The following is a 10,814-nucleotide window of genomic DNA, read 5'->3' as shown; positions in this document are numbered from 1 at the left end:
GGGAAAGTGGCAGACACAGGGCCAGGAGAAAGATAGCCAAAATTCTTCCCAGTGAACGTCTTGCCCCATCTCTGCACCAGGCTTCCTTGTTGGAATTTCTCTGGACCAAGCCTGCCACTAGCCATCACATGAAAGACAGAGGAGCTATGGGTGTGGCCAACTATTTAGGAAGTCAGGAAAAGGAGGAGTTGGGGGAGAGGTGAGTCCTGAGCTCCAACACCCAGGCTGCTGTATGGACAGCAGCTTCTCTGGGACCTGTGTTCTCTAGAAGACAGGAGAAAAGATGAGCATGCCAGGAGACACAGCCCAGGCAGACCCTGAAGGCTGCAGAGGGTGAGTGGCTCTTATGACAAGCTTTCCAAGTCAGGGACAAGGGAAAACAAGAGTTCTTGACCTTTTGGGGCATCTACAATGAGTGACTGTCTGCCTAGGACAGAAGTCAGGAAACCTGAGCTCTGCTCTTGCCTCGTTACTATCAAACTGTGCAATGTTGGGTAAGTCAGCAGTCTTTTCTGGGCCTGTTTTTTCATCTGTAAAATAAGGAATTGGCCAAGGCAGACTAATAACAAGAGCTAGCCTTTATATAGTGCTTGCCAGTTGAGCTTTTCTGAAGAGCATCTCATTTGGTCCTCAGGGCAGTCCTTGGTTGGAGGGATGCTTGTCACATTTTATAGATGGGGAAACTAGAGTGCAGTGGGCGAGCTACTCAGTTGGTGTGAAGCCAGGCTGGACCTGTAATCCTATCTCCTGGGGACAGTTCTGACCTCTGTGAACACGTTGTTCCCTGGAGGTCTGGACTCTGAAGAGCCCCTGCTCTTGTCAGGACTTCTTCTCCATCGGTGCTGCCTTTTTTCCCCCATGCCCTCATCCCCTACCTGTCACCAGCTGTTTCAGTCTCTTCTCCATCCCCTTCCTAGAGTTACCTTTCTCATTCTGCAGGCTGACACTACTAATATTTCTGAGAAGAGAAAGGTGAACCCCAGATACCCACCCCATCTCCACCCTCTTGGGTTAGTTAGCACTTTTATGCAGTGAATTTTCCAGAGTTCTCTCTGCTTTCTGGAATGTCTTCCTGTGAGGTCTTGAGAGGTCAAGAAAGAGTGAGAACTGATGAACCCTCAGGGCGTGGTTCATTTCTCCAGATGTGAGCCTGGGTCACAAACATCCAGGGTGTTGGTTAAGTGTTGGCAGATTCTTGGGTCCCACCCCAAAGTTGTATTTTAGCAAACTCTCCCTGTTTCTGACAAGCACATATCACACAGTTTGGGAACCAATATTCTTTGTTATTGTTTTTTTTCCCCTTTTTTTTGGGGGGGGGGTGCGGGTGGTGGGATCACTATTCTCTAGCAGACCACTGCTCTGCCGCAGAGGGCTGTGGAGAGATTTTATAACAGTCACTCATTATCCTTATTTTTCTGGAGTAAGCCTTTCCTGATGACAGTGGATCTATTTTATTTTATTCATCAGCATATTTTGTTCATTAGATTCCACATGAGTGAGATCATGTGTTACTTATCTTGCTCTGATTGGCTTATTTCACTTAGCATAATACTCTCCAGGTCCCTTCATGCTATCTCAAAAGGTAAGAAATCCTTCTTTTTTTACCTCTGTTCAGATCACTGGATAGCTAGCTCACCTCTGAGGGTTTTAAACAGGTGATATTGTAGAATAAGTCTTGGACCTGGAGGGTCAAAACCTGAGGTCTGAGTCTTGGTGTGGCTTGTATTAGAAATGTTCAAGCAGAAGGTGGAGGCTCTGGGGCATGATGGAAAAGCACTGGCCTTGGATTTGAGCTTTGTGTCTAACTTGCTGAATAACTTTTGCTGAATTACTCCACTGCTCTGAGCTTATTTCCTCCTTATAGAATGGCATATTCCAACAGATTGCCACAGAGACCAAAATAAGTAGTGGGTGGAAAGTTTTTGGAAGACAGTATAGAGCTGTATAAATGTGAGTGGAAAGTCATTGTCATCCTCTTAACAGCACTTTGGGAGCATGCCATTCTCCAACCTTATTCCTATAGTTTAGGGTTCATTTCACTGGGGCCCTATCATTCCAGTACCTGAAAAGACACAAGCCTGGGCCAAATGATACTAGATGAAAGGAAGAGACAGGGTCTTAAAGACATAAAGAAACACCTGTGTGGAGGCTCCTCTTCCATGGCCCAAGTTGATTCAACCCCTTGGGAGGCACATGGCCCTAGTTAGAGAAGGCAGAGGTCCTGGGACCACTATCAGCCCTAGACCATCCCAAATTCATAAACCTGTCTCCTTTGTCTCTCAGTATCATGAGTGCCAAGGAGGATGCTAAGTGGCTTCAGTGGGTGACACACCAGTTTGAGACCATTGCTGGAGAAGACCGGGAGATCAACCTGCAAGAATTCAAAACAGCCTTGAATGTGAAAGAGGCAAGTGTCCACTCCAGAAGTGGGGACTGTGTTTACAGAGGAAGACAATCTGGTTCCCAAGACACAGTGCCTCACAAGGAGGGAAAGGTCCCCTCTGGGTTCTCTGGGTTTCCTCTGGGCTTGAGGCCCCACTTCTGAGCAGAACTGGAGGGTGTTTCTGTCTCTGTTACTGGGGCCCTTCCATCTCTCTTTGTAGCCATACCTCATGTGATCTTCAAAACCACACATGAAGTTGGAAATCAGTAGCCTCTCAAATCTTAAGAAATTATTATTGATTTGACCTCACAATTTCCACTAGCCTCAGGGGTAGGGCGAGATTTGATGTTATGGTGTAAGCCTCCTCCCAGGAAATGAGCTTCTCCCTCTGCCACATCATTCCCAGTCTTCCTTCGATTTTGTGGGTCCTCTGCACACCCCCATAACAGCCTGCATACCTGACAAACAGTGGTGACACTAGCAGAGAAACAGCAGGACTGAGCCTGCAAATGCCAACTTCTCCCCAATTGTCCTCTGGGCTGGCATCAGATGACGGCCTGTGTCCTTGATAAGGGGGAGCCAATGAACATTTGAATGCCCCTTTTTGGATTGGAGGGTTCCTCACTTGCTGGTACCTGGGATACTGCAAAGAACTCTAAATGCTCTGTCTCCTTCCATTGTAATTATGGGGAAGGAAAAAAAAAAAAAGACCTTCTGCCTAACAATACATTACCATGATAACAGGAGGCTGTAAAATGTTTTAAGATAAAGGCCATTCAGGAAGGTAGAGAGTGATAAAGGCCTTACTCAATGGATCCAGGGGGGAAAGAGTAAAGCCAAGGCAGGCTTGACTGTTCACGGCTGACTTCATGCTGCATGTGAACTCATGGTTTCTTTAGGTCAGACACTCTGCCTTGAGGGAAGCATCCAAAGCACAGAATAGCTGGGACACTGATCCAGCCCCGGTCTTCTTAATGTCTCTTTCCCGGTGTCTAACACCAGGCCTGGAAAGCAGGGGCTATGCAGGATATGATTGTTGGATGGATGGATGGATGGATGGATGGATGGATGGAGTGAATTGGCACTTAAGAACAATCGTTAAGTGTAGGCTGTAGGCAGCCTAAACAAGTAAAGGAAAAGACAGGTGACATCTACTCTATAAGTCCTTCCTGGGTTCATTTATCCCTGGTGGTGACCCCAAAGGGGATGGAGAGGACCTGGGGGAGCCTGTAGGAGGACCCTAATCTGACCCTTTCCCCAGGGTGAGTAAGAGGCCACCAGAAGTCTGGACTGCAAAGCTGACGGGGGTGATGACCTACACAAATGACCAGTCCCAGAGGCTAGAAGGGGGCCTGAGCCCCATACACAAGTCCATCCTTGCTGCACGGCTCTGAGCAGTTCGTCCACTAGAGCCCAACCTTGCTCTCAGCAGGCAGAATGGGCCGTGGACACTGCACCCTGGTGTGGCCTCATGGGCAGATATAACCTGGGTCCTGACTGAATCCCATCACCCCAAGGTGTACACACACACACACACACACAGTGAATGGATTCAAAGCCCAGGCCCTGCAGCCACACTTGTACCTGTCTCTGCCCTTCTATGGCCACAGTCCTTCTTTGCTGAGCGGTTCTTCGCCCTGTTTGACTCGGATGGAAGTGGCACCATCACCCTGCAGGAGCTGCAGGAGGCACTGACCCTGCTCATCCACGGCAACCCCATGGACAAACTCAAATTCCTCTTCCAGGTGTATGACGTCGATGGTAAGGGCTCTTTGTAGGGGCAAGGGGGACTCCATGGGAGGGGAAACACAGGGCTGTTTTCTCCAGGCGATGCTGATGGTTCTCCCTCTGTGGGTCCCCCTCCCCTATTGTTCTGTCTGGTCCCTGCCTCCTTTTTGTGTTTGGAGAGAAGGAGAGACTGACTCAGGAGACAAATGCCCTTGATTCAACTTACCTGAGACCAGAGTTTTCCTTTGTCTTTTTCTCTGATTGGAAAAAAAAAATCTTTGTTACTTTTTCCTTATAACAATAATAACACAAGCCCGCTATGAACATTTTAGACAGTACAAAATAGTTTAAAGAAAAAAGCAAAAATTACCCAGAACATTTTTCTATACTGTCTTCTAACTGATCACACACACACACACACACACACACACACACACACACATTTTTAACTAAATAGGATTATACTATACATGCTAACTTTTATCACTATTTAACAATATGAACATTTGTTCATGTGAGACTATATTGTTTTATAACATCACTAGTGGCCTGGTGCACGAAATTCGTGCACGGGGGGTGTCCCTCAGCCCAGCCTGCACCCTCTCCAAGCTGGGACATCCCTCTCACAATCTGAGACCACTGGCTCCTAACTGCTCACCTGCCTGCCTGTCTGATCACCCCTAACCACTCTGCCTGCCAACCTTCTTGCCCCCAACTGCCCCCCCGCCAGCCTGCTCGCCCCCAACTGCCCCCCCCTGCTGGCCTGCTCACCCCCAACTGGCCCCCCGGCCAGCCTGATCACCCCCAACTGCCCTCCCCTCCTGGTCTGATCGCCCCTAACTGCCTCTGCCTCAGCCCCACCACCTTAGTTTTGTCCAGAAAGACACCCGGAAGGTCTCCTGGCCTAATTAGCATATTAGCCTTTTATTAGTATAGATTTTTTTCATTGTAGAAAATATGCATAACATTAAATTTACCACTTTAACCATTTTAAGTGTACAGTTCAGCAGCATTAAGTATATTCACATTGTTGGGCAAGCATCGCCACCATCCATCTCCAGAACTTAGTGGTGAAGTGGTAACTCAATGTAGTTATAGCATCATTTTAAGTGGCTGTGTCATATTCCACTGTACATATGTGGTCCTATGTTCCATATAGCATAGCCCAGGACATAGTTAAGATCTCTGAGTCTGAGGCCAGGTTACTTAGGTTCAAATCTCAGCTACGCCAGTCATTTGACCTTGAGCAAGTTACTTCACTTCTCTATGCCTCAATTTCTTCACCTATCACATGAGAATAATGATAATAATACATTTCATGAAGTTGATCTGAGGATTAAATTAGTTAACTTAGCTAAACTCAGAACAGTACCTAGCACAGGATACATTCTGTTATTATAATTTATTCAAATCCTATTACTGAAATGGAGAATTCCATTGTCCTCCCCCTTTCTTTTTGTGGGTGGCATTATAAATGACACTGCAATGAACATCCTGGTTTTTACATGTATGGTGACTTTGTAACCTAAAGGGTTTCTGAAGGCCTGGAATTATCAGGGCAAAGGAGACTGGAATGAGAAACAAGCATCCAATGAGACTGGAATGGTGGGTGAGGCCATACTGTGCAGGCCCTGGAGGCCATGTTTTGGAGTCTCAGTGGAATGAGCAATGGGGAACCATCAAAGAGCGTGAGCAGGGCAGTCACCAGGCTAGATTTCCATCCTGAAAAGCTCAACCTGCCTGCAAATCTGCTGCTGGGCAAGGTTCTCTGGCCTGTGGGGTTTCTCTAGCTCCCATGCCCACCTGACTCAATCTAGCCAGACCTCATTCCTGGAACCCACTCCCCGAGTTGACTGGCCTGCCCACTCCATGGGCAGTTGACCATGCTGCTTCCTGGGCATCCTCCTCAGACCCCACTCCAGTCATCACAGGGCCCTCTTTACTGACTACTTTCTGCCCACCAAGCTGTGCTCATACCTGGGGGTTTTCGAAGACTTGGGGATGGAGAGGTTGGACTGTAACAGGAGGAACACAGGCCTACATCACACTCAAGGTCTCTTGCAGACACAGGTGGGGAGAAAGACAGAGGGCAGGGCAGGTATAAGGAGGCTTGTAGTTTTACAGAAAGAGCAAGTGGGCATTCTCTTCCAGTGGCTCCAGTTTTCACTGAGAGCCAGGGAGGGATTGACTGGATGGGCATGGAGGTGAGAAGTGTCTTTGCAGACAACAGGAACGTGGCCTTACAAGAGGTGCAGGAGAGGACTGTGGGCAAGTGGCAGGCCTTGCTGTGGCTGGGGATCAAACAATTCCTGCCCTCCGGGGTGATTTTCTTCAGCAATGTTCACTTAGCTGCCCTGGTGCAGGAAAGGAGAAAAGAGGTGGCTGGATTTACCCAGGGATGGGATATTTTTAGGGTCAGTGGAATAGGACAGAGGGATAAGGAAAAAAAGAGTGTGTGCATGAGAATAATTGTGAAGGAGGATAGACTCTGGATTTGCAAATGCCCAAGGAGAGAATAGAGCTGGATGGAGGAGAGGGCGTGAAGGGTTATGGGAGGGACTGGTGCTCTGGATATAATCTGAAACCTGTTGCACGGTGGCTCTTGACTAGGAAAGCCGAGGACAGGAGGTGCGGCTGGAGGGTGAAGTGTTAGACTCTGCTCTGTAATGTGGTTACAGACTTTGGCTTTGGCCCAAATGATGATCACAAGGCCAATAAGACTTTCCATTTATATGCAACCACCTTCTTTTACTGTGTTAAGTGCTTTATAATTAATTAGAGGCCCGGTGCATGAAATTCATGCATGGAGGGGGTTTGTCCCTCAGCCCAGCCTGTACCCTCTCCAAAATGGGACCCCTTGAAGGATGTCCAACTGCCCGTTTAGGCCCGATCCCACCGGACATCCCTCTCACAATCCAGGACTGCTGGCTCCCAACTGCTTGCCTGCCTGCCTTCCTGATTGCCCCTAACCGCTTCTGCCTGCCAGCCTGATCATCCCCTAACCACTCTGCTGCCAGCCTGTTTGCCCCCAACTTCCCTCCTCTGCTGGCCTGGTCACCCCTAACTGCCCTCTCCTGCAGGGTTGATCACCTCCAACTGCCCTCCCTTGAAGGCTTGGTCCCTCTCAACTGCCCTCCCTTGCAGGCCAGGTGCCTCCCAACTGCCCTCTCCTGCTGGCCATCTTGTGGTGGCCATCTTGTGTCCACATGGAGGCAGGATCTTTGACCACATGGGGGCAGCTATATTGTGTGTTGCAGTGATGATCAATCTGCATATTACTCTTTTATTAGATAGGATAGAGGCCTGGTACAGGGGTGGGGGCCAGCTGGTTTGCCCTGAAGGGTGTCCCTGATCAGGGTAGGGTTCCCTTGGGGTGTGGGGTGGCCTGAGCGAGGGGCCTGTGGTGGTTTGCAGGCCGGCCACGCCCCCTGGCAACCCAAGCGGAGGCCCTGGTATCTGGAATTTATTTACCTTCTACAATTAAAACTTTGTAGCCTGGAGCAGAGCCAAGCCTGGGGCTCCCTCCGAGGCCCGCAGCCATTTGTGTTGGGGTTATAATTGAAACTTTGTTGCCTTAAGCAGGTGGGCCCGGCCAGGGTGTGCTGAAAGCTTTGCTTCCCCTGTTGCCGGCGGCAACCCTGGCCTGCTCTCTCAAGTTCTATTCTGCCGCCATTTGTTTGAATTTATTTACCTTCTATAATTGAAACTTTGTAGCTTGAGTGGAGGCTTAGGCCTGGCAAGGGCAGGTGGAAAGCTTGGCTTCCTCTGTTACCTAGGAAACCTTGCTCTCTGTGGCTGTAGCCATCTTGGTTTGGGTTAATTTGCATACTCGCTCTGATTGGATGGTGGGCGTGGCTTGTGGCGTGTGGGAGGTATGGTCAATTTGCATATTTGTCTATTATTAGAGAGGATTATCTCTCATCCTTGATGATAATTCTGAAAAGGAGGATTTATTATCCCCATTTTCAAGACGAGCAAAATAGCATTCACTACTGTAAAGGTCTTACAGCTCACCATCACTCAGATAGTAAGGGACAGAAGCTTGTTGCTACACATGTGTCTACATCCAAAGCAGGCCAAGAAATCAGTAATCAAGCGTCTTGCTGTTTTTGAAGAATGAAAATATATATGAAAAAAAAAATGCCCCAAATCTCATCTCAGTTGATAGTTTTGGCTTCCTTTTCACATCAGTTTTAGCCACTCATGTTCACGTAGGTCCACATGCTGGACTTGAGCGCCCAGCTGTGGCCTCTCAGAACAACATGGTTGAGCAGAGCCTGCTGCAAGTTAGGGTACAACAGGGAACTCCCCCATCACCATCACCTCATATACAGTTTGCCTGTGGATAATGGAGACTCTGGGCACGTAGCTTCTTATAGATTAAGCAAGTGAGTGTATCTTCTGGACAGTTGGTTTTGGTCATTGAGTGATACTTAAGGAGGAGGCTGCAGATAGTTCAGCAAGGCAGGCACCGAGGCCAAAGCTTCTCCATACCCGGGGAGGGGTTTGCCTCTGTTGAGCTTGGCAATAGGAAGCCATGGAGGGTTTGTGAGCCGAGGTGACACATGTCCTTTCACTGCCTGGTCTATACCCCGAAAGGAAATTGGTTGGAGGAAGATTGAGGTAGGCGAGCAGGAAAAGTTCACTACTCTATGCAATGACTGAGCAGGTTAGAGGTGTCTGCAGGTAGAGTGGGGTCCGGGCGCAGGCCCCCCACTTGGCCTCATCCCCTCCTGGGACAGGCAATGGCTCCATCGATGCTGACGAGCTGCGCACGGTGCTGCAGTCCTGCCTGCTGGAGAGCGCCATCTCACTGTCGGAGGAGAAGCTGGACCAGCTGACGCTGGCGCTCTTCGAGTCAGCGGACAAGGACTGCAGCGGCGACATCACCTTTGAGGAGCTCCGAGATGAGCTGCAGCACTTCCCCGGCGTCATGGAGAACCTGACCATCAGGTACGTACAGCCCTTCTCCGGCGTGGGCACTGTATGTGCCCGGTTTAGGCTCCGGGAGCAGAGAGCGGCCTGAACTCACTCACCAGCGATCCCTCAGTCCCGCCTCTGCCTTAGGTCAGCCCCGCCCCCCCCAGGTCAGCCCCGCCCCATCCCAGGTCAGCCCCACCCCATCCTAGCTTAGCCCAGTTTTGCCCACTTTTTCCGCAGGGGACAGCTATAGTCATGCTTCCATTTTCTACTGTGTCTCTTCAGAATCTACTCACAGAAGTAAGCACCTACTAAGTGCTGGGAAATTTTACAAATATGCCAGTGCACTTTATAGCACTGGTATATTTGTAAACGGAAATTAAAATTGTAAAAAGATTAAAGTTACAAAAGGAAATTAAAGTTATTTCACCTGAAGTAACATGCCTAGGACCACACAAGTAATTGGCAAAGGCAGTCATGTATTCAACTTGTTGAACAGCTACTATGTACCAGACACTGTTCTGAAAAAAGGCAGTCCCTGCTGGGCTGCATCCCAGAGGGAGAGAAGGTCACGTATACCAATAAACAAACACATAAAGTAGAGAAGCAGAAATGTACTAAGGGCTGTGGAGAAATAATAACATAGGGTGTAGACCCAAGTTTGTCCCAAGCTCTGAATAAATAGTGCCCGTTTTTAGTTTATTCTTTTTGTGTACTAACTTTTTTTGTGGGGTATTTACTACAACACATCTCAGAGTCTTCCATCCTTTTCAATAGCTGGGTTTTCTTTTTTCCAGTTGGGAAATAAAGAGAGGTAATAAAAATAGTCACAGATGTGGCATCAGACAGAGCGAAGTTCCATCCCAGCTCCACCTAGCTGTGTGACCGGAAGCAGTCGCCTGTGTTTCTTGCTGTAAAAGGAAGCTGGCTTGCCGCAAGGCTCCAGAGAGTTGGTGGGCTGCAGCAGGAGTGGGGTCTCTAGCTTCAGATCCCGGTAGTCCCCATCACAGCCCAGGTGGATTCCTCCCCTCCCCAGCTTGCCCCACTTTGTCCTTCTGAGTGGAGCCCCTATCTTGCAGTGCTGCTCACTGGCTGAAGCCCCCTGCCACCAAACGGCACCCACCCCGTCCTCGCCCACTGACCTCTGCCTACTGGCACAATCACCGCAGCCAGCTACTCTGCCTGGCCGCCTACACGGGCCTCCATGTGCTGCTCTTCGCCCTGGCAGCTAGTGCGCACCGGGCCCTCGGCATCAGCGTCATGGTGGCCAAGGGCTGCGGCCAGTGCCTCAACTTCGACTGCAGCTTCATCACGGTAGGAATCCGAGGGTACAATGCAGGGAGGCAGGCAGGGGCACAGATGTAGGCTCCTCATAGACAACCCACACAGTGGACACCTAGAGTGCTAGGGCAGGATGGCACCTTTGAAATCAGGGTTATTACTCAGTGGTGGAGACTGAAGCCCAGAGAGGGGCAGTGACTTGTCCATAGTCACACAGCACATAAATAACATAGCTGGCATTTTTGTGCACTTTACTGTGTACCCATCAGGGTGCTAAGCACTTCCCATTTGATCGGCACAACAAAACTATAGTGGATCTGGAGGAGGTGGGGCTGGCTCCTGGGCAGGGTTCCAACCAGAGAGAACCCTTCAAGAGGCCTTGCATGCCAGGCTAAGGAGTCGATGTAATGAATCTTCTGGGCCAGGGAATTTGGTCACCAAACATTTTTGCCTACTCCTACCATTAAAACAAAACAGAAGACCCTTCAAACAACCCAATACA

At 49.3% G+C, this 10,814-nt stretch overlaps 1 protein-coding gene across 1 annotated transcript in view; it reads left to right on the top strand.

Annotated features, from left to right (window-relative positions):
* The first annotated feature begins 283 nt into the window (after positions 1-283).
* NOX5 (NADPH oxidase 5) overlaps positions 284-10,814 on the top strand; it is a 35,280-nt gene continuing 24,749 nt past the window's right edge. Inside the window, exons 1-5 of the mRNA XM_054715511.1 lie at positions 284-333; positions 2,284-2,407; positions 3,994-4,144; positions 8,854-9,064; positions 10,111-10,345. Of these exons, the coding sequence (XP_054571486.1) occupies positions 284-333; positions 2,284-2,407; positions 3,994-4,144; positions 8,854-9,064; positions 10,111-10,345 (771 nt within the window). The remainder of the gene's footprint in view (positions 334-2,283; positions 2,408-3,993; positions 4,145-8,853; positions 9,065-10,110; positions 10,346-10,814) is intronic.

Source organism: Eptesicus fuscus, chromosome 5 (assembly GCF_027574615.1).
Source record: "Eptesicus fuscus isolate TK198812 chromosome 5, DD_ASM_mEF_20220401, whole genome shotgun sequence".
Classification (NCBI taxonomy): domain Eukaryota; kingdom Metazoa; phylum Chordata; class Mammalia; order Chiroptera; family Vespertilionidae; genus Eptesicus; species Eptesicus fuscus.
This window is presented reverse-complemented; position numbering and strand designations above follow the sequence as displayed.